Here is a 25,501-nt window from a genome sequence, read left to right on the forward strand (position 1 = left end):
TATGCAAAAATAATTAAATTTAAATATTTGAAAAAAATCCTTAAACGAGCAAAATTCAAATCACGACAAGGTCAAAAATATTATATGTATCTCACACAACTTTTCTGGCTGATTTTCTGACGGTAAAAGATCTCAACCCCCCTTTTCTGTTAGTTTGAATTCCATTTCTAATGCATCAAATTCTTTTGATATAATATATTTAGGCATAAAATGACTTATACCGGTAATAATTTTGATTTAATGGACCGGGCGAAATGACTGAAATCTGCAGAACACCATAATATACAGATAAAAGTAACACTCTCAAATATTTTTTAGGCAAAAATAATTAAATTTAAATATTTGAAAAAAATCCTTAAACGAGCAAAATTCAAATCACGACAAGGTCAAAAATATTATATGTATCTCACACAACTTTTCTGGCTGATTTTCTGACTCGGTAAAAGATCTCAACCCCCCTTTTCTGTTAGTTTGAATTCCATTTCTAATGCATCAAATTCTTTTGATATAATATATTTAGGCATAAAATGACTTATACCGGTAATAATTTTGATTTAATGGACCGGGCGAAATGACTGAAATCTGCAGAACACCATAATATACAGATAAAAGTAACACTCTCAAATATTTTTTAGGCAAAAATAATTAAATTTAAATATTTGAAAAAAATCCTTAAACGAGCAAAATTCAAATCACGACAAGGTCAAAATATTATATGTATCTCACACAACTTTTCTGGCTGATTTTCTGACTCGGTAAAAGATCTCAACCCCCCTTTTCTGTTAGTTTGAATTCCATTTCTAATGCATCAAATTCTTTTGATATAATATATTTAGGCATAAAATGACTTATACCGGTAATAATTTTGATTTAATGGACCGGGCGAAATGACTGAAATCTGCAGAACACCATAATATACAGATAAAAGTAACACTCTCAAATATTTTTTATGCAAAAATAATTAAATTTAAATATTTGAAAAAAATCCTTAAACGAGCAAAATTCAAATCACGACAAGGTCAAAAATATTATATGTATCTCACACAACTTTTCTGGCTGATTTTCTGACTCGGTAAAAGATCTCAACCCCCCTTTTCTGTTAGTTTGAATTCCATTTCTAATGCATCAAATTCTTTTGATATAATATATTTAGACATAAAATGACTTATACCGGTAATAATTTTGATTTAATGGACCGGGCGAAATGACCGAAATCTGCAGAACACCATAATATACAGATAAAAGTAACACTCTCAAATATTTTTTATGCAAAAATAATTAAATTTAAATATTTGAAAAAAATCCTTAAACGAGCAAAATTCAAATCACGACAAGGTCAAAAATATTATATGTATCTCACACAACTTTTCTGGCTGATTTTCTGACTCGGTAAAAGATCTCAACCCCCCTTTTCTGTTAGTTTGAATTCCATTTCTAATGCATCAAATTCTTTTGATATAATATATTTAGGCATAAAATGACTTATACCGGTAATAATTTTGATTTAATGGACCGGGCGAAATGACTGAAATCTGCAGAACACCATAATATACAGATAAAAGTAACACTCTCAAATATTTTTTAGGCAAAAATAATTAAATTTAAATATTTGAAAAAAATCCTTAAACGAGCAAAATTCAAATCACGACAAGGTCAAAAATATTATATGTATCTCACACAACTTTTCTGGCTGATTTTCTGACTAAGATCTCAACCCCCCTTTTCTGTTAGTTTGAATTCCATTTCTAATGCATCAAATTCTTTTGATATAATATATTTAGACATAAAATGACTTATACCGGTAATAATTTTGATTTAATGGACCGGGCGAAATGACTGAAATCTGCAGAACACCATAATATACAGATAAAAGTAACACTCTCAAATATTTTTTATGCAAAAATAATTAAATTTAAATATTTGAAAAAAATCCTTAAACGAGCAAAATTCAAATCACGACAAGGTCAAAAATATTATATGTATCTCACACAACTTTTCTGGCTGATTTTCTGACGGTAAAAGATCTCAACCCCCCTTTTCTGTTAGTTTGAATTCCATTTCTAATGCATCAAATTCTTTTGATATAATATATTTAGACATAAAATGACTTAGACCGGTAATAATTTTGATTTAATGGACCGGGCGAAATGACTGAAATCTGCAGAACACCATAATATACAGATAAAAGTAACACTCTCAAATATTTTTTATGCAAAAATAATTAAATTTAAATATTTGAAAAAAATCCTTAAACGAGCAAAATTCAAATCACGACAAGGTCAAAAATATTATATGTATCTCACACAACTTTTCTGGCTGATTTTCTGACATGCCAAGAAATCTCGTCCGGTTTACGCACTGTGGAAGTCAATAAAAGTGTAATTGATGCAAATCACCCATATTCCCCAAACGCTAGCAAGACAATTTACGGCAGCAGATTTCGATTTTGGGGGGGGGGGGGATCATAGGTTTTCAGCTTTCTTAGTTAAAGAAAATAAACTTGATATATTCCACCATTTATTTCTATCAGTGATATTTTTACATTAAAATGAAAATATTAACATAGCCAATCAGGTTGCGTCACACGGGTAATTGTTTTGACTGTAAATTTCCATATAGAATAAAAAGTCTTTAAAAAAAATTGGTAGTTGTTTACTTGAAAAAATATCTAGCAGGATGTTAAACATTACCTGTCACACTAGCTGACACACTCTCACACACAAAACGGTACCTACACGGCATTTCCTGACTTTTTCTATCTGTAAACAGGGCTATCAAATCCACGTGTTTTCAATGTGTCTATAAACATTCCGAGTGTACCGCAGGAAGTAGCCTCCTATTCCCGGGAAAAAAATAGTTCCTGTCGAAAACCTTTATCTGTTCAAAAAGTACATAAAATTTAATAGGCACAGGTACCAAAGTGTAAAAATGGCTTGGAAGAGAATAGAAAAACGTCTCAAAAGAAAGGAAAATCAATTTTAAATGTATGGACTCTCAAACATTTGACAAAAATAATTAAAGTTCATTTTGATTGGTTAATTACCGGTGTGATACCTCTACCCATAGTACTCCTCTCCCCTCTGGTTTAACCAGGAAATGATGTCAAAATCTGGTACCCCTTTTTCCCATAATTCGACGCGCGCTACTTCCAAAACTACCATGTTCATCGTACCCGACGTTAATTTATGCTCAGGAAAAAAAAACTATATGGAATTACGTAAAAAATTGAAAGACAGCTTATTTCTACTGACAAATTAGTTTACTATAATTAATAATTTTGTTTTTCTTTAAAACTTTTTTTCTTACAGTATTTGATAAATATGATCTCCCCCCCCTGTTAGTTTGAAAAAAAAAATAAAAAATCAAAAGAAAATAAAAGAAGGGGTACAAAGGCTTCCAAATAATTAGTTTTGTACCAAAGGCTTCCAAATCAAAAATAAACCCAGTACCTCCCTCAAAATGACATTAATTGCCTTTAAACACAACTTCGGCTTTTATTCAAATTCGCTCTATTACAGACTCTACAGGTTTTCTTGGCATGGTAAAAGATCTCAACCCCCCTTTTCTGTTAGTTTGAATTCCATTTCTAATGCATCAAATTCTTTTGATATAATATATTTAGACATAAAATGACTTAGACCGGTAATAATTTTGATTTAATGGACCGGGCGAAATGACTGAAATCTGCAGAACACCATAATATACAGATAAAAGTAACACTCTCAAATATTTTTTATGCAAAAATAATTAAATTTAAATATTTGAAAAAAATCCTTAAACGAGCAAAATTCAAATCACGACAAGGTCAAAAATATTATATGTATCTCACACAACTTTTCTGGCTGATTTTCTGACTCGGTAAAAGATCTCAACCCCCCTTTTCTGTTAGTTTGAATTCCATTTCTAATGCATCAAATTCTTTTGATATAATATATTTAGGCATAAAATGACTTATACCGGTAATAATTTTGATTTAATGGACCGGGCGAAATGACTGAAATCTGCAGAACACCATAATATACAGATAAAAGTAACACTCTCAAATATTTTTTATGCAAAAATAATTAAATTTAAATATTTGAAAAAAATCCTTAAACGAGCAAAATTCAAATCACGACAAGGTCAAAAATATTATATGTATCTCACACAACTTTTCTGGCTGATTTTCTGACTCGGTAAAAGATCTCAACCCCCCTTTTCTGTTAGTTTGAATTCCATTTCTAATGCATCAAATTCTTTTGATATAATATATTTAGGCATAAAATGACTTATACCGGTAATAATTTTGATTTAATGGACCGGGCGAAATGACTGAAATCTGCAGAACACCATAATATACAGATAAAAGTAACACTCTCAAATATTTTTTAGGCAAAAATAATTAAATTTAAATATTTGAAAAAAATCCTTAAACGAGCAAAATTCAAATCACGACAAGGTCAAAAATATTATATGTATCTCACACAACTTTTCTGGCTGATTTTCTGACTCGGTAAAAGATCTCAACCCCCCTTTTCTGTTAGTTTGAATTCCATTTCTAATGCATCAAATTCTTTTGATATAATATATTTAGGCATAAAATGACTTATACCGGTAATAATTTTGATTTAATGGACCGGGCGAAATGACTGAAATCTGCAGAACACCATAATATACAGATAAAAGTAACACTCTCAAATATTTTTTAGGCAAAAATAATTAAATTTAAATATTTGAAAAAAATCCTTAAACGAGCAAAATTCAAATCACGACAAGGTCAAAAATATTATATGTATCTCACACAACTTTTCTGGCTGATTTTCTGACTCGGTAAAAGATCTCAACCCCCCTTTTCTGTTAGTTTGAATTCCATTTCTAATGCATCAAATTCTTTTGATATAATATATTTAGGCATAAAATGACTTATACCGGTAATAATTTTGATTTAATGGACCGGGCGAAATGACTGAAATCTGCAGAACACCATAATATACAGATAAAAGTAACACTCTCAAATATTTTTTAGGCAAAAATAATTAAATTTAAATATTTGAAAAAAATCCTTAAACGAGCAAAATTCAAATCACGACAAGGTCAAAAATATTATATGTATCTCACACAACTTTTCTGGCTGATTTTCTGACTCGGTAAAAGATCTCAACCCCCCTTTTCTGTTAGTTTGAATTCCATTTCTAATGCATCAAATTCTTTTGATATAATATATTTAGGCATAAAATGACTTATACCGGTAATAATTTTGATTTAATGGACCGGGCGAAATGACTGAAATCTGCAGAACACCATAATATACAGATAAAAGTAACACTCTCAAATATTTTTTAGGCAAAAATAATTAAATTTAAATATTTGAAAAAAATCCTTAAACGAGCAAAATTCAAATCACGACAAGGTCAAAAATATTATATGTATCTCACACAACTTTTCTGGCTGATTTTCTGACTCGGTAAAAGATCTCAACCCCCCTTTTCTGTTAGTTTGAATTCCATTTCTAATGCATCAAATTCTTTTGATATAATATATTTAGGCATAAAATGACTTATACCGGTAATAATTTTGATTTAATGGACCGGGCGAAATGACTGAAATCTGCAGAACACCATAATATACAGATAAAAGTAACACTCTAATAGTTAGATCATATTAAGTAAAATTCTAGTGGTTAAGAAGGGGCGGAGGGAGCGAAGCGACCGAGCCCCCTTCTTAACCACTAAAAATTTTACTTAATATGATCTAACTTACTTAGAACCTAATCGTGCTTTTTCATTGGCTAATTAGTCAGCCCGCGGAGTTACTGCATAAACATAAAATCTTAACAATTAAGTGATCAACTTAATAGAAAATTTAGCAGCTGCTGATTGGAGGAAAAAGCGGGTTAGGTTCTAAGCATAATTATTCACTGTTTCAAAATATGCATTGTATACATAAAACATATTAAAGTTTACTGTTTGTTAAATAATTGCGTTATTTTTCTTTTGTTCTGTAGCAGTCCGATTTTGTAAGATATCAGTACTGAGACAGTCTGATATTACGGTTAATATCAGACTGCTCACTAATATCGGACTTTTTTTTTTTATAAAATATTTATTGCACATATACATAATACAAATTATGTAAATTTATAACAAATAGATATGAAATTAACAATGTTACTTTGTGACAAAGTATAATATAAGGTTAAAAATCTGATAAAAACAAACGTGACACTTACTGACCTCTACAATCTACAACACAGAAAAACATGAATGAAACAAAAACCGTTTTGACAACATAGAGTATGGAGTACGACACAGACAATACAAGGAATTTACACACTGATCTTAAGATTAAGATCGCCGTTATCAATGGAGCAAAACAGGTGCGTGGAAGCCCAGTATTTATGAAATTTGTTTACATTAAATCGGTAAAAATCAGCTTGTATTCTTTGAATTAATTTATTGATGTACATTAAAATCATTCTGTTAGAGTTAATATCTTTCTTTTCAAACTTAATAACACATCGTACTTGCCAAATAATAGAGCACATTAATGAAATTAAATATAGACACAAGGAATCAGTTTCCGTACTTAAAAACGTTATTGGAAAATCATGAAAGCGAATATGTGACAAGTTAAATCTTGCAAACTTATTGTTTGTTATAATATTTAACCAGTTTTTAACAATGGAAATCAAAGGCTTCACAAAAGTACATTCATAAAAAAGATGACTTATAGTTTCGACATGAATTTTACAAAGTGCACATTTATTATTTTTGTAAAAACCAATATTATGCATATAATAGGATACAGGTATAATTTCGTGCATAATCCTGAACATTATGTCTCTAACATTTTTATCTATAAAATCATCATTCAATCTTTGAAAAACTAATTCAAAATTGACACTAGGAAATATATTGATAACACGTGGAGTTGTAACAATATTTTCTAATAAGATTGTATAATAAAATTTCGTTGTCATGTTACCAAAGGAATACAAATAATTATCATTTTCAATCTGTAAAAAATTCCTTAAGTCTTTTAAACATTCCTGATAAAATTCTGGTATAACCTCTGAATGAGGCCTATTGTTACTAGCAAAACTTGGTTGGTTTGAACATATTTTATTGTTTTGATGTTTAAACAAAAGGATTGGACACAAGTTCTTAAAAACTTAGAACGTCCTCTCCTTTAAAACAATTTGTAACACAAAGTACATTGTTCAAAATTAATTTACACAGGAACCAAAGGTCAATAAGATTATCTAACATAGACAATGCATATACAGAATTGAATTAATGTAGTATGGACATACTAATCTAAAAGCATTACTCAAAAACGACCAGATCTCTTAATATACAATTGCACATTTAAAAATAAACTTTCATTTTCAGAAATACTGATCGAATTATCTCCCCATAATAGAACATGAGTGTCTACAATACGTAAATTTATCATTCTAAAAATAGCATTGAACAAATCGTTTCTTGGGGCAGTGTAGTTCACACAAGAAAAAAAGAAATGATATGCATCTTCTATTTTTCCGCAAGTACACAGTGGACTGTCAATAATATTACACCTAAATAAGTCTTTATTTAGGACACAATTGTGTCTTAATCTAGTATGAATTACACTCCAGTAACGATCACCAAAAGTAAAAAATGACGGGGTGGGTGTTTTCTGAGAGTTTATACATTTTTTGAAGGAACCAATTGTAGTGGATTGTCTTGTTTCAAGAGATAAAGAATTCCATTCCCTTATTGCCATTGGAACAAACGATGATTTATAAATATTTAATCTACACCTAGGGATACAGTTCAACTTGGTTGAAATTTTCGTAAATTTAAACCAACCCAATAAACAGTAAAGAAAGTATATTTTGAAACGTCATTTTCTAGAATATTTTGCAAATGCTTTAACCTTAAAGACTGTAATTTTAAACCAATATTAACAATTTCCAAACCGCCGTTTTTTCTATAATTATAACATACAGTTCTTTTTAAAGGTTCCGCCGTACTGGGCCATAAAAATCTAAAAATAGCTTTTTCGAATTGTTTTAAGTAATAATCAGGTAAAAGACAGACAGATCCTACATACCAAATTTTAGAACAGGCTAAAACTTTTACGACAATTGACTTTTCTACAAAAGACAAAAACCTCTGTTTCCATAAATTTAAAGTTTTAATAAATTTCGTAAGAATCGGTTGCCAAATATCATCTGAAGTAAGATTATTGCCAAATTTAACCCCTAAAAGTTTACAATTTTCAACCCATGATATGCCGAAAGGATGGTCTGACCTATTTTTCCATTTCCCTAACCAAATACCTTTTGTCTTTTGTAGATTGAGCCTTGCACCCGAGGCGCGTCCATACAGCGAGCACCAATACAGTACTCGCTCTATGGACGCGTCACAGGTACAAATAGCCAAACTATCATCTGCGTATAAAGATAATTTACTAGTTTTAGAAGAACCTGGTAGTTTAATGCCTGAAATTTGTTCGTCTTCCCTAATTTTAATGGCGAACGGTTCTAAAACTAAAACATATAATAATGGGCTCAGGCTGCACCCCTGGCGCACCCCTCTATGTAACAAAATAGGTTCCGAAATATGATTATTAACTATAACAGAGGAACATACATCAGTATATAAAGTTTTAATCCATCGAATGAGAGAAGGCCCAAAATTATAAGCCGAAAGTGCTTGAAATAAAAAGTCATAATTGACGCGATCAAAAGCCTTCTCTTGATCTAAAGAAATAAAAGCCACCGGGGCCTGTTTTTGTTCACAGTAATCAATAATGTTCCTCATTAAATGTAAATTATCAAAAATGGTGCGCCCTGGCACGGCGCAGGTCTGATCAGGATGAATAATGTGTTCTAAAACTTTTTTGACTCTATTTGTAATTACTTTAGATATCAATTTATAGTCGTAATTCAACAATGAAATAGGTCTGTAATTTTTAACATTTTCAGAATGCTCTTGATCTTTACAAAGTAAAGTAATATAAGATAATTTCTGACTATCTGATAAATGCCCTTCTTGAAAAGTACAATTCATAACTTCTAATAATGGGTCAATAAGTATATTTATAAACGTAGAGTAAAATTCTTTAGTAAGACCGTCTGCACCGGGAGACTTATTGTTGTCCATATCGCGGAGCGCTATTAATACTTCTTCTTTTGTTATTTGACCTTCACAGGTGGCCGAAATATCGTCAGGTAATTTTGGCACGCCTTGTAAAAAATCATCAGCTAAATCCTGATCAATACCCTCGTCCGTGTATAATTTAGAATAGAAATTTTTAAAAACACCCAAAATATCGCCGGAATTTGTATAAGTATTGGAAGACTCTGTAATTTTTGTAATAGTTTTCTGTTTGGCTCTTTTAATTTCCTGTTGAAAAAAGAATTTAGACGGTTTTTCTTCATTATCTAAACTTTCAGCTTTTGACCTAATTTTCGAGCCGGTATAATTTTGTAGCTGAAACTCTTTAATTTGACTTTTAATTTCCTTTAATCTATCTATAAACTGACCAGGATTTTTATTTTCAAAATATTGCATTTGATAATAAGACTTTTCTAATTGTCGTAAAACGTTACGCTTAACATTAGATTTTTTCTTACAATAGTGAATAGTAAAATTTTTAATTTGTTCTTTTAAATGGTCCCAAAGCTCTAAATACATATCAAATCCCTCTATTAATTCAGTCCAATATTTAGTAAATTGTTTAATGAAAGTTTTATCTTGTAATAAAGAATTGTTAAATTTCCAGTAGCCCTGCCCAAAATTAATTGTATCAGAATTTGAAACATTGATTTTTAATAATACAATGTCATGGTCACTATGACCAAAAGGAATATTTTGAATACTTGTAATATTTTTACATAAAACCTTAGATACATAGAATCTGTCTAACCTACACGCAACATTTGAAGAAGCCCAAGTAGTTTTAATTACATTAGGATATAAAAATCTAAAACAATCACTAAGTTGGAAATCGTTAATAATATTTTTTAAATTGTCGCTACCGACGCTACCGTATATGGGGTTTCCCCCCGATCTTATCTAATTTTGTATTTAAAACACAATTAAAATCTCCCCCCATTATTAAATGCTTATTACATAATAATAAAGGATATAAATCTTCAAAAAACATAATTCTGTCTTTCTCATTATTAGGAGCATAAATGTTAATAATTCTATAATTCATATCATTATAAATAACATCTACATACACTAACCTACCATCCATATCTAAATGAAATTTACTAACTACAATATCAGGATTTAAAATAATTATTCCGACTCCTCTACTTCTGTTAGATCCAAAGCTAAAATAACATTTATCTGTATTAAATATAGACTTTATAGCTAAAACGTTATTTATATTATTAAAATGGGTTTCCTGGAGTAATACAATAGAGATCTTTTCCTTTAAACATTGAGTAAATAATTCGGACTGCCACAGGTAAATTTTTAGACTGCAAGAACAAAGGAATGATGTCACAGCAATGTTTTAATATATAGTATACAAGCTTGTTATCCATTAGCTTTGACTAAACATTTGCATAATCTAAAGCAGAGAGCAAGGAGCGTTTTGTCTACGTTGTTCAAAGGGCCGTAATTTGAATTATCGAACTTTGTAACAAACTTCCATTATGCAAATTTTACAACATACATTAAATCGCACATGAAAAATTGTATAAATAAGGTGTCCCTGGAAGGGTGGATGGTAGGGGATTAAAATAACTGTGCTTGTCCAAATATAAGTAGAATTGAATCTAATTGAATCTACTTCCACTGACAGCTACACTCTGCTGCAAAATAATAATGCATTACATTGTAATCCGGGCAAATCATCCAATCAAAGTAAACTTTGTCTTTTTTTTTTTAATCAATTGAATTAAAAATAGGATTGACAATTCACACTATTTTATTTATTGTTCTGAAAGAGAGTTTCAAAAACCAGACTGGATGTGATTGTTCATTCACAATTCTTTAATATATGTTCTCATTATTTGTACACTTTGAAAGGAATCAAAAATTAACAATCAGAAATTACATTGAAGGACATCACAAATAATATCGAAGGACTTTTCGACAACCTAAATATTGCTAATTTTTATTCATCGAATGACCAGTTTGGGTATGCGAAAACATTCGGAATCTTTAAATGAACACCCATCTTTGACTGGTGAGTGGATTTTTTTTTCTTTTGCGAGGAATTCATATAGCTTGCCTAAAAAAAATAATTTAACTGCACTCTATATACTGTATATTTTGATAATTTTTTTTCACTGAACGACTATAGTTGGGGTATGCGGAAACATTCAGAAATTTAAATGAACACTCATCTTTGACTATACTGAGTGGATATTTTTTTCTTTTGCAAGGAATTGATACAGCTTGCCTTAAGAAGAATTTAAAACTACTCTCCAGAAACCACAATGTAATGTCAGTTAAAAAATGAAGTCCAAATTAATTTTACATCATTTTATTGAAAATAATAAGGTTGAATCCAACATTTCTTTTTTTTACGATTCAGCGTTCTTTTTCAAAACAAAAATTGAAGAAAAGATTGGATGGAATAATTTAATATACATTTTAGGGTATGGCAGATCTCCGTATGAATCTAGATAAACATGTCAGCAATTATGTCGAGAGATTACTATGAAGTGCCGTATTGCTCTTCAGGGCTTAAAGAGCTGAGTTCTCGTCAAACAACAGTTACTTTTGCGGTATTTTATATCGAAACTGATTTCAGCATTATGCAGCTCTGCAGAACTGTAGCCATTTGAATTAAATGAATTTATATACTAGTCTTTGACCATAACTGTAGCGTTATGGTTTTATATATTAGTCTGTGACCATCATATGGTCAAAGACTAAGATATAAAACCATAAAGCTACAGTTCTGCAGCTAAGCATTATGCAAAACATCCATGCACTTCAATACCAGGATACTGCATGCATTGTACTGCTTGACGTACAGTCTGTTTAAAACATACATGTACATGGTCAATATTTAATGCAACTACAATTTGTGAGAATCATGTTAAAAATGTAAACTATTTCCAATTTTGCCTAGTCTTCTTCCATAAAATAGACGTGGTGGAATAGATTTCTTAATAATTACTCCATAAACTTTGATAAGATTGTTCTCTTACTATATACATTTAGAATTTAGAAATGATCATATCGATACTTTATAATAAAGTTACATTTTGTTTCTTTGTTGCACTTGCCCGGGTAGTCAAAATAGTGTAAATTCAAACGTTTGACTTATGAGTTCACATTTAGAGTCTCAATCAAGCAAAGCACCAATATGCTTTGTATAACAATCAAACGCAATATTCAATCCTGCCTGCTTAGCATTTCTTGTGTAGTGAGATAAACTCACCAACCAAATGAAAAGCTCTTGACATGGCAAAACTAGTTTACTGAGGAGTGACTCTCTAAAGTCTTATATAGTATACAAGCTTGTTATCCATGAGTTTTGCCTAAACATTTGCATAATCTAAAGCAGAGAGCATAGATCGGTTTGTCTACGTTGATTAAAGGGCCGTAATTTGAAATATCGAATTTTGTAACAAACTTCCATTATGCAAATTTTACAACATACATTAAATCGCACAAGAAAAAATGTATAAATAAGGTCTTTGTAACAAACTTCCATTATGCAAATTTTACAACATACATTAAATCGCACAAGGCAAAATGTATAAATAGGGTGTCCTTGGAAGGGTGGATGGTGGGGGAGTAAAATAACTGTGCTTGTCCAAATACAAGTAGAATTGAATCTAATTGAATCTACTTCCACTCACAGCTACACTCTGCTGCAAAATAATGCATTACATTGTAATGCCGGGCAAATCATTCAATGAAAGTAAAGTTGGTCAATTTTTTTTTAATCAATTGAATTAAAGATAGGATTGACAATTCACACTATTTTATATTCTAAATGTATATAGTAAGAGAACAATCTTATCAAAGTTGATCGAGTTATTACTAACAAACCTATTCCACCATGTCTGTTTTAAGGAAGAAGACTAGGCTAAATTGGAAATAGTTCACGTTTTAAACACAATTTTCACAAACCGTATTTGAATACAATATTGACCATGTGTGTTTTAAATAGACTGTACCTCAAGCAGTGCAATGCAACGCATTGGAGTGCAAATATATCTTTATTAAAAGCAGACTTAATGCATAATGCTTAGTTGCAGAACTGTAGCTTTATGGTTTTATATATTAGTCTTTGACCATATCATGGTCACTGACTAATATATAAAACCATAACGCTACAGTTAAGGTCAAAGACTAGTACATAAATTCATAACGCTACAGTTCTGCAGAGCTACATAATGCTCCAATCAGTTTTCGATGTTAAATTCCGCAAAAGTAACTGTTGTTCGACGAGAACTCAGCTCTTTAAGCTCTGAACAACAATACGGGACTTCAAAGTAATCTCTCGACATAATTACTGACATGTTTATCTTGATTTATACAGAGAACGGCCATACCCCAAAATTTAAATAAAGATATTCCATCCAATTTTTCTTCATATTTTGTTTTGATAAAAAACGCCGAATCATAAAAAGAAATATTAGATTCAACCTTATTATCAATACACATGTAAAATTATGTAAAACTAATTTGGACTTCATTTTTAAAATGACATTACATTGTCACAATGATTGTGGTTTCTGGAGAGTAGTTAAATTCTTCTTAAGGCAAGCTGTATTAATTCCTTGCAAAAGAAACTAGAGGTACTGTGAGCGATGAGCTCACTAAATGATACCCCCCGCCTCCCATATGGTTATAACTGGTGAAAAGTCCACGTTTTCCTGTGGCCGGGAAACCCAAAATATGTGTAGGATCAAAAAGTAAAATAGGAGGTGCACAATGGCAATATGTAATAAAGATTCTGTGAAAGTTTCATCAAATTTCATTCAGTGGTATGAGAGGAGTTGCGGATAAGAGATGGGTACCCCAAAGCGTAACAGACGGACGGACGGACGGACGGACGTACAGACGGATGGACGGAATTAACGATTACTATATACCCTCCCGCTTTTCAAGCGGGGGGTATAAAAAAAATCCACTCAGTATAGTCAAAGGTGAGTGTTCATTTAAATTTCTGAATGTTTCCGCATACACCAACTATAGTCGTTCAGTGAAAAAAAATATCAAAATATACAGTACATAGAGTGCAGTTAAATTATTTTTTTTAGGCAAGCTATATGAATTCCTCGCAAAAGAAACAAAAATCCACTCATCAGTCAAAGATGGGTGTTCGTTTAAAGATTCTGAATGTTTTCGCATTCTGATTGTTAATTTTTGATTCCCTTAAAATTGTACAAATAATGAGAACAAATATTAAAGAACTGTGAATGAACAATCACATCCAGTCTGGTTTTTGAAACTCTATTTCAGAACAAAAATTAGAATCGATCATATCGATACTTTATAATAAAGTTAAGTTGTGTTTCTTTGTTGCACTTGTCCGGGTAGTAAAAACAGTGTAAAATCAAACGATTAACTTATGAGTTAAAGTTTAGAGACTCAATCAAACAATGCACCGATATGCTTTGCATAACAATCAAACTCGCTTTTCAGTCCTGCATGCTTAGCATTTCTTGTGTTGTGAGATAAACTCTGCAACCAAAAGCAAGCGCTTGACATGGCTAACCTTGATTACTGATGAGTGCCTCCATAAAGTCTTATATAGTATACAAGCCTGTTATCCGTTAGCTTTGCCTAAATATTTGCATATTCTAAAGCAGAGAGCAAAGAGCGTTTTGTTTACGTTGTTCAAAGGGCCATAATTTGAATTACCGAACTTTGTAACAAACTTCCATTATGCAAATTTTACAACATACATTAAATCGCACAAGAAAAATTGTATAAATAGGGTGTCCCTGGAAGGGTGGATGGTGGGGGAGTAAAATAACTGTGCTTGTCCAAATACATGTAGAATTGAATTCAGCTGCAACTTACATAAATTTCTTTTCGGTTACATTATTAATTAATGACTATTAAAAAAAAAAAAAAAAAAAAATGATTGGTGTTCCTGGGAGTTGAACCTGGTTCCTTTGGCGTGCAGGGCAGCGGGTATAATGATTCGGCTATCAAGTCAGTATGTATTACTTTGGTAATTTCTATTTATCTTACGTATGTGCTTTAATAATTTAAATATCTTTTGGGGTCTATTTTGCGGCACGCGGTGAACCGGTCCAAGGGTATTTAAACTCGTGTTTTGTGTTCTTTTGTCATTCGACAAGTTAGCCACGACGTATCAGTTAGAAACACAGATGAATCTGTCCGATTCAGATAGTGAGCCATCTCCACGTGGTAGCCCGGGGAAAAGTGTTCCTCATGAGCCAAAAAGACGTCCGTCTAACAACAATGAGGCTAGCCGCAACCGTTCGCAAACTTTGAATGAAGACCTTACTAACGCAGAGGCATTCCAATTGTTTTCCCGCAAGTTAGACGTAGCTTTAGCAGAGAACAAAAAGCTGCTTTTGAAGGAGTTAGAAGCAAAAAATTCAACTTGTGTATCCAGAGAAAGTTCGGTTGATTTTAAGTTGGATCATCACAAAGAAAGGTACAACTTCTTAACAGATTTACAAAGTGACTTTGAAAGTATTGATAAATTTATTGACTTTGGTGATAGTTTGAATGCTAAAGAGATAATCAAAAAAGCTGTTCTTCGTATTAACGACCAGAAAAAAGTTATAAGAATTGCAGATAAGTACGGCTGGGATGTGGCTAAAGAGTACAAAGATGACCCAATCACGGAGAGTACAGAGGAAAGTCAACGACTCCGGCAAGCAGAAGCCAGGGCTAAAAGGAAAAGGTTTGACAAAAGAAATTATAATAATCCTTTTCGTACAGATAGCAGCAAATTTTTCCAGCAAAGATTTACTCCTTACACCAGGCAGTTTAGTTCATACGGGAACTTCGGAGGATCACAACCAAGCCCATACAGAATACAACCAGACCAATGCCTGTATTGCAATGGGTTCGGGCACTGGAGTGTCAACTGTCCCCTCAAGAAAAAGAGCCAACCTTTCGCGATCGGCAAGCCAACTTCAACACAAACCGGACCCTCCACAGATAACCAAAGAACCTAAACTGGTAAAAGATATTTTGTCTTGTGAAAAAGAAAATGTTAATTTACAAACGGTTAAAGGGAGATTAGTAAAAAACATTTCTTTTTGGAAAGAACAATTGCATGCTGAACAATACATAGTTGACACTATTCAGTATGGTTATAGTATTCCTTTTGATTGTTTTCCAGAGACTATTATTTTGCATAACAATAAGTCTTCTCTTGATCATGAGGAATTTGTAGACAACGAAATAAGAAGTTTGTTAGCCAATAAAGTCATTGTAAGGTGTAGTACTGTTCCTTCTATAGTTAATCCTTTGTCAGTTTCTATAAATTCTCATGGCAAGAAAAGACTTATTTTGGATCTTAGACATGTTAACAAATGCGTACGAAAAAATAAATTTAAGTTAGAGGGTGTTAGCAGCGCTATCAAACTTTGCAAGAAAAATGACTTTATGTTCAAGTTTGATCTTAAGAGCGGTTATCATCATTTGGACATAAATCCATTGCATTTTCAATTTTTGAGTTTTTGTTGGAAAAGTACCTATTATTCTTTCACGGTACTTCCTTTTGGTTTGAGCTCTGCTCCTTTTATTTTTACACAGCTGCTCAAGCCTTTGTTGAAATATTGGAGAGCAAAAGGTCATAAAATTGTTGTTTATTTAGATGATGGATTTGGGTTAGCAAACGATCTAGAATCATGTAAAGTTATGTCTTCAGCTATTAAAGCAGACTTAATTTCAGCAGGTTTTTTGGTTAACGAGGATAAGAGTATTTGGACTCCCTGTCAATCAATGGAATGGTTGGGGTTTTCTTGGGATACTGTACATGGTATGCTTTTCATACCTCAATCTAAAATTGATAAATTATTTGGCAAAATCAGGGAAGTTATTTCATCCGAGAAAATTACTCCACGTGTTCTAGCTAGCATAGCTGGAAACATAATTTCTTTCCAGCAATCCTTAGGAAATGTATGTTCTATTATGACGAGAGTTATGCATATGGTTATTGCCAATTCAGTTTCTTGGGATCATTGTATTGTTCTTTCAGATGAAATTGTGACTGAACTTAATTTCTGGTTGCGCAATTTACAATGTTTGCCATCTAAATGTTTTCTTAAAGGCAGTTTCATTCCTCAAAGGATCGTTTTTACGGATGCAAGCAAGTATGCAGCGGCTGGTTACATTGTGGAACTCGCAGATAGTGTAGTGCATAAAATGTGGACTTCTGTGGAAGCTCTAAAGAGTTCTACCTGGAGGGAGATGAAAGCAGTAGAGACAACTTTAATATCTTCTACAGATAAGATTAGCAACAGAACTGTAAAACTTTATACTGACAATCAAAATGTAGTTAAGATAGTTAATTCTGGTAGCATGAAAAAAGAGCTCCATGATATTGCACTTAATATTTATGCTTTTTGTATTCAGAATCAAGTAACATTAGAAGTTGAGTGGATTCCTAGAGAGGAAAATAGTGTAGCAGATTGTTATAGCAAAGTTTATGATTTTGATGACTGGTCTGTTTCTGATATTATATTTCAATTTTTCAGTAAAAAATGGGGGCCCTATGATGTAGATCTTTTTGCAGATTGTAACAATTTCAAGGTAAAAAAGTTTTTTAGTAAATTCTGGACGCCAGGGAGTTCTGGGGTCGATGCATTTGGTTTCAATTGGAAAAAATTTAACTCTTGGATCGTTCCTCCAGTTTCTCTTATTCCAGATGTTATTAATCATTTAGGTTTGTGTAAAGCGCATGGTACACTTGTTGTGCCAAAATGGACATCCTCACTTTTTTGGTCCATGTTGGTAAATTCAGATGGAAAATTCAAAAATTTTGTGATTGACTATATTGAATATGACAAACCAAGAAATTTTTTCATTGCAGGGTCTTACAAAGAAAGTGTTTTCGCTGGAGTAAAATTTTTCTCCAATGTAATAGTACTCCTTGTTAATTTTGATATTTAGACTTTTTCAGGTGCATTTGTGTTATGACATTTAGATGGAATTCTGACAGGGAGTCAGAACTGAGACTTTGTATTGTAAGGCTGAGTATTTGATTTGTGTTATGACAGGCTGAGAGCCTGATATTTGTAATGAATGGCTGAGAGCCCATGTGTATGATTGGCTGAGAGCCTTTGTGTATGATTGGCTGAGAGCCGGATATTTGTATTTGATTGGCTGAGAGCCTTATTTGTGTATTACTGGCTGAGAGTCAGAATTAGTTGTTTAGCAGGCTGAGAGCCTGATGAATGATTTCAATGGCTTGAGAACCAAAATTAAATTTAACTAGTTAAGGCTTAGTTAAGCCAGGATTTAAAAGTGTCTGCAATTGCTTACTATTTAAATTCAACTGTTTCTTAAAATATTAAATCTTTATATGTTAACGTTTTGTTTGTTTATGATTTCAGTTCTTCAACCATTCACATTGGGCAGAATTGAGAACTCATGAAGAGGGGGACATTGCTAAGCTGGCTGGGAATATACCGGACTTAATTGAGGCTTCAAAATCAGAGTCCACTTTACGTAAATACAAGACATATTTTTCTAAATTTGATCATTGGTGTTCATTTCACAAATTATCTTCTTTACCAGCATCACCTGCAACAGTGTCTCTCTTCATTTCTCATCTTGTTCAGAGTAAATCAACATCTTCAGTGTTAACCTCTCATTTTTACGCTGTGCAATGGTATCATGAGAAAAATTTGTTTCCAAATCCGTGTTCTGACAAACTTGTGAAAATGACTTTTGAGGGAGCGTTGCGCACTCTTACAAAATCTTCAGTGAACAAGAAACAACCGATTACATCTAATATTATTTCCAAAGTCTTTAATTTAAGAAGTAACTTGTCAGATTTATCTGATTTGCGTACTAGATTACTCTTTGTTCTTGGATATGCAGGATTTTTCAGGGCCAGAGAGCTGTGCAACATCAAGAGATCGGATATTACTTTTTGTGATACTCACGTGGAAATTGAACTTAGAAGCTCTAAGACAGACATATACAGAAGGGGTAACATTGTGCACATTGCAAAACTCGACTCTGATTTGTGTCCCGTTCAATGTCTTATTGATTATCTTAAATTAGCTGGTGTTCAAAACGATTCTAATGAATTTATATTTAGGTCATTAAGATATTTCAAAAAATGTAATTCTTATAGGCTTGCAAAAAGTAACAAAGCTATATCTTATACTTGTGTCAGAGAACTTATTTTGAAGGCATTGAAAGATGTTGGAGAGGACGCTTCAAAGTTTGGTGTGCACTCACTTAGATCCGGAGGTGCTTCAGCCGCAGCCAATCTAGATATTCCCGATAGACTCTTTAAGGCTCATGGACGGTGGAAAAGTGAAACGGCAAAGGACGGTTATATTAAGGATAGTACAGAAAAGGTTCTATTTGTGTCAAAAAATTTGGGATTGTAATTAAATAATTTTTTCTTTTCATTTTCCCTCAGACGTTTTTTATTCGAATTTTGGCTAACATTGTCGCCTCCTCTATATTTGTGTTTGAGTTTTTGTTTATGTAAAGAGAATATGAAATACTTTATGTTCGTCTGAGCGAAGCGAAAGAGAACATAAATAAATTTCTTTTCGGTTACATTATTAATTAATGACTATTAAAAAAAAAAAAAAAAAATGATTGGTGTTCCTGGGAGTTGAACCTGGTTCCTTTGGCGTGCAGGGCAGCGGGTATAATGATTCGGCTATCAAGTCAGTATGTATTACTTTGGTAATTTCTATTTATCTTACGTATGTGCTTTAATAATTTAAATATCTTTTGGGGTCTATTTTGCGGCACGCGGTGAACCGGTCCAAGGGTATTTAAACTCGTGTTTTGTGTTCTTTTGTCATTCGACAAGTTAGCCACGACGTATCAGTTTTCCAAACTCTTTTACTTTTATTTAATGAAATAGAATTCTTTTGCAGATTGATGCTTAGTTTCTTTGAAGTAGATTCCATTCCTTGTGTGGAGATGCATGTTGCAGTTTGCCTGGACCAATCCTGTGTTACCTTGGTGTTTTATCCTCCTTCCCGGGCTGTATGGACGCACTTAAGGACGCGTTTACATTTGTACAAATCAGTTTATTAAATTTTGGCTAACATTGTCGCCTCCTCTATATTTGTGTTTGAGTTTTTGTTTATGTAAAGAGAATATGAAATACTTTATGTTCGTCTGAGCGAAGCGAAAGAGAACATAATTCCACCGACAGCTACACTCTGCTGCAATACAATGCATTGCATTGTAATGCCGGGCAAATCATCCAATCAAAGTAAACTTTGTCAATTTTTTTTTAAATTGATTGAATTTAAAATAGTTTCAAACTCAGACTGGATGTGATTGTTCATTCACAATTCTTTAACATTTGTTCTCATTATTTGTACTCTTTGATAGGAATCAAAAATTAACAATCAGAAATTACATTGAAGGACATCAGAAATAATATCGAAGGACTTTTCGACAACCTAAATACAGTGTATTGCTAATTCATAACCTTTAAATGAACACTCATCTTTGTCTAATAAGTGGATTTTTTTTTCTTTTGCGAGGAATTAATATAGCTTGTCTAAAAAAAAAAAAGAATCCAACTGCGCTCTATATACTGCATATATTGATAATTTTTATTCACTGAACGACTATAGTTGGGGTATGCGGAAATATTCATAACCTTTAAATGAACACTCATCTTTGTCTAATAAGTGGATTTTTTTTTTTGCAAAAAATTAATGCAAAGAATTTATATAGCTTTCCTTGCAAAGAATTTAACTACTATTCAGAAACCACAATGTAATGTCATTTTAAAAATTAAGTCCATTAGTTTTACATAATTTTATTGAAAATAAGGTTGAATCTAATATTTCTTTTTATGATTCGGCGTTTTTTATCAAAACAAAAATTGAAGAAAAGATTGGATGGATTTTTTTATTTACATTTTGGGGTATGGCCGTCCTCTGTCTAAATCTAGATAAACATGTCAGTAATTATGTCGAGAGATTACTTTGAAGTACCGTATTGCTGTTCAGAGCTTAAAGAGCTGAATTTTCGTCAAACAACAGTTACTTTTGCGGAATTTAACATCGAAAACTGATTGGGGCATTATGTAGCTCTGCAGAACTGTAGCGTTATGAACTTATATACTAGTCTTTGACCTTAACAGTAGCGTTATGGTTTTATATATTAGTCTGTGACCATGATATGGTCAAAGACTAATATGTAAAACCATAAAGCTACAGTTCTGCAACTAAGCATTATGCATTAAGTCTGCTTACAATAAAGATTTATTTGCACTGCAATGCATTGCATTGCATTGCACTGCTTGATGCTTGATGTACAGTCTATTTAAAACACACATGGTCAATATTGAATTCAACTACGGTTTGTGAAAATTGTGTTTAAAATGTGAACTATTTCCAATTTAGCCTAGTCTTCTTCCTTAAAACAGACGTGGTGGAATAGGTTTGTTAGTAATTATAACAACTCGATCAACTTTGATAAGATTGTTCTCTTACTATATACATTTAGAATTTAAAATCGATCATATCGATACTCTATAATAAAGTTACATTGTGTTTCTTTGTTGCACTTGTCCGGGTAATAAAAACAGTGTAAAATCAAACGATTATCTTATGAGTTAAGGTTTAGAGACTCAATCAAACAAAGCACCGATATGCTTTGTATTACAATCATACACGCTTTTCAGTCCTGCATGCTAAGCAATTTTTGTGTTATGAGTTAAAGTCTCCAACTGAAAGCAAGCGCTTGACATGGCTAAACTTGATTACTGATGAGTGCCTCTCTAAAGTCTTATATAGTATACAAGCCTGTTATCCCTTAGCTTTGCCTAAAAATTTGCATAATCTAAAGCAGAGAGCAAAGAGCGTTTTGTTTACGTTGTTCAAAGGGCCATAATTTGAATTATCGAAGTTTGTAACAAACTTCCATTATGCAAATTTTACAACATACATTAAATCACACAAGAAAAATTGTATAAATAGGGTTTCCTTGGGAGGGTGGATGGTGGGGGAGTAAAATAAATGTGTTTCTCCAAATACAAGTAGAATTGAATCCAGCTGCACCTTACTTCCACTGAAAGCTACACTCTGCTGCAGTACAATTCATTGCATTGCAATGCCGGGCAAATCATCCAATCAAAGTTAACTTAGTCATTTTTTTTCAATTAATTGAATTAAAAATAGCGTTAAAATTCACACTATTTTATTTATTGTTATGATTTAGAGTTTCAAACTCAGACTGCATGTGATTTTTCATTCACAATTCTTTAATATTTGTTCTCATTATTTGTACCCTCTTTGATAGGAATCAAAAATTAACAATCAGAAATTACATCGAAAGACATCAGAAATCATATCGAAGGACTTTTCGACAACTTATATACCCAACAAAAAAAGAAACGCATATTGTTTTACTCATCAAAGAAATTTTGAAAAAGTATTTGGAACAACTATTTTTTTTATCATTGGATACCTGTGGCCTATTTGAAATACAACATGGGCTTTTTAAACCCCAGTTGTTGAATTATTTCCCTTGATTAATCATGTTTATGAAAATAGTGTTTTACATGATTTCTTGTAAATCGAGAGTATTTTCAATGAAATTTTGGATTTTGAGAAACAATAAACACTCCTATTGAACCCATATTTATGCTTTGATTGCAATGTTGATGCTGCAATGCTACGCCTAAACAAAGATGAAAGCAACAAAGCTCTACACCCATTCTCAATATAAGGGCACAAATGCCTCTCTGATTTTTTAAAAAAATGAAGTTCAAGATAACAATTTTTCTATCAATTACCTTTGAAAGAAAGTATCTGAAGATTTTGTTTCCAGATTTTTTTTCATCAAGTTTTAATACATGGAATAATGACAAGACGGTAAAGTAGAGGGTGATTTTATTCAGAAATGTAGCTTGAAATGTACGTTACTCTTTCTTCAATGTCCAAAAAGATATGTCAAAAAAATGTAGTCATTAAAATCACAATTGGAATATCTCATCTTAACACCAGCACATCCTACCAACTCTGTCAGCATCATTTTCTCGGCATACGAACGTGCGTTTGATTTTTCCTTTCAAAAAACAAAGGTTACTTTTTGATCCAGATGTATAAAAAAAATTTTTAAATATATGCTTTAAATTCTTCTCTCTGTTTTGTTTAGAGCGATCAGTTTGGAATCTTGTCATTTTCTATAGATACTGGAACTTAACATGTACATGTAGTAAAATTCTATTTTGTAGTTACTGTCTTTTTTAACATATATCCATGCCGATTTAGAAATGTACGTAAATATAACGTACATTTCAAGATATATTTCTGTTTAATAAAAAGCTTAAAATTCATCTAAAAATTCGACGTTTTGTTTCAGTTTATTCCAAAAAAGATCCTTTATGTAATCACATTGTGTTATATGTCACAATCACTACTATAAAGACACGATTGCCCCAGAATATGAGTAGGTAACGTACATTTCAAGCTTGTAATAATATGTAAATTAGTAATAAGAAAATATTGAAAAAAAGCAATTATTGACATAAAAATCATTTCAATGATGCGTTTTAACGCAGTAATATAAGAAATCATAATGTAACAAACGAGGTTATTTGTCATCAACTACATGAATGTCACGTCACTTCGGTAACGTTCATTTCACATATTATTGGGGAGTCCCCTCCACCTCAGTTTAACCATTCTTTTGTGCTGTTTCGCTGAAATTGACACCGGTCGTAGCCTAGTTACTTCTACCTGTGTGCAAGGGTACAGACAAAAAAATAAGAGTCAGACGTATTTTGCTATGATCTAACAAATGCTCGTGTTTGGCCATTGAAATTTATAAATCTATTCCGAATATATCCATCGACAGTCTTGTTAACAATTTCATTTAGTATGTTTCAACATCGTTTGTCAAAACACAAACATACGTGCTTTTCAGCAGATCTGGAAAAATATAACCCAAACTGCAATGATTCAAACAAAACTGAGTAGTGTGTGCCTTCAGTATTTGAAATGTACGTGACCGTCTTGTGTTCTGGGTTTATTTGTTTTGTTTCTTTTTCTTTTTTTTTTTTTTTTGTTTTGTTTTGGATTTTTTACCAATTATAAGCCTATGCATACCTTGTTTTAAATTATCAACAACAATTAAATTAATATTGACGAAAAATCGCATATTAAAAGTAAACAAACTGCAAAAAGGTTGCCAAAGATGAATTTAAGACACTAAGAAATAAATTTTCTAGCATGTGGTAACAGTCTACCACATTTACGAGGATTGGGGGTGCATTTAGATGGATTTATGTGGTCAGTTGTCAAATGGATTGTAACGATAACTTTGTTTCGCTCGTGTAAACGCAATTCATTGACTAAATGAAAAAAAATGTTAGTTAGAAATGTATGTTATGGCAAGCCCTTTTACTATTTATTCGTGAAATAAAAATTTTCTTTCAATAAGAGAGATATCTCTCTAACATAGAGAGATATCTCTTTAGCTTATAGAGATATCTCTTTGACTAAAAGATATATCTTTATGCCTTAGAGAGATATCTCTTTAAACAAAAGAGATATCTCTTTTTGTAAGAGAGATATCTCTTTTACTTAGAGAGATATCTTTATAAGCTAGAGAGATATCTCTTTAAGCGAGAGAGATATCTTTTCAAGTTAGAGAGATATCTCTTTAACAAGGTAAAAAGAGATATCTTTCTTAGTTAGAGAGATATCTCTTTAGATTTTTAAAAAGAGATATCTTTATGAGCTTACGAGATATCTCTTTTAATGAAAGAGATATCTCTTTTCCAGTGATGCTTAAAATAGAATAATTAATTCTCCACCTTAAAACGAAAGCGAAACAGGAAGTAAAGTCTCTGGAATAGTTTCTATGTTATAAGAAAAAAACGACTGAGCAAGGAATTACCCTGAATAATACATGTACTGTGTAGATAAAAATGCTATAAATCCCTTACTTGAAATAACAAATAATAATGGCAACTTCGTTGATAAAAATGTGTAAAGTTTAATATTCACGAAAACGAAAGTAAGCATATGCAATGGACCGAATTTTCTCAGCTTGTGAAATAATAAACTATACTTTCGTCAATGAAAAGTTTACTTCCGGTAAAGGGAGAAGTAATTTGAAATGGAATTTAAATAAAAAATAGGTATAGAGATATCTCTGTGCGACAAAGAGATATCTCTTAAAGTGAAAGAGATATCTCTTTTAGACACTTTTGAAAGATATCTCTTTCACTTTAAGAGATATCTCTTAAGATAAACTAAGAGAGATATCTCTTTTACTTTAAGAGATATCTCTTTTACTTTAAGAGATATCTCTTTATCCTTGAGAGATATCTCCAAAAGTAAAAGAGATATCTCTCTAGGTAAAAGAGATATCTCTTTAACGTTTATAGA

The 25,501-nt window shown here is 31.9% G+C and overlaps 1 protein-coding gene across 1 annotated transcript; it reads left to right on the forward strand.

Moving 5' to 3' along the window:
• The first annotated feature begins 15,046 nt into the window (after positions 1-15,046).
• Positions 15,047-18,088, forward strand: LOC134277651 (uncharacterized). The gene is made up of 2 exons (XM_062759976.1): positions 15,047-16,118; positions 17,215-18,088. The coding sequence occupies exon 1, from the start codon at positions 15,293-15,295 to the stop codon at positions 16,112-16,114; it is 822 nt and encodes a 273-aa protein (XP_062615960.1). The 5' UTR covers positions 15,047-15,292; the 3' UTR covers positions 16,115-16,118; positions 17,215-18,088.
• Positions 18,089-25,501: the final 7,413 nt, after the last annotated feature.

Source organism: Saccostrea cucullata, unplaced genomic scaffold, assembly GCF_032062105.1.
Source record: "Saccostrea cucullata isolate Sc308-1 unplaced genomic scaffold, CSIRO_AGI_Scuc_v1 ctg1289, whole genome shotgun sequence".
Classification (NCBI taxonomy): domain Eukaryota; kingdom Metazoa; phylum Mollusca; class Bivalvia; order Ostreida; family Ostreidae; genus Saccostrea; species Saccostrea cuccullata.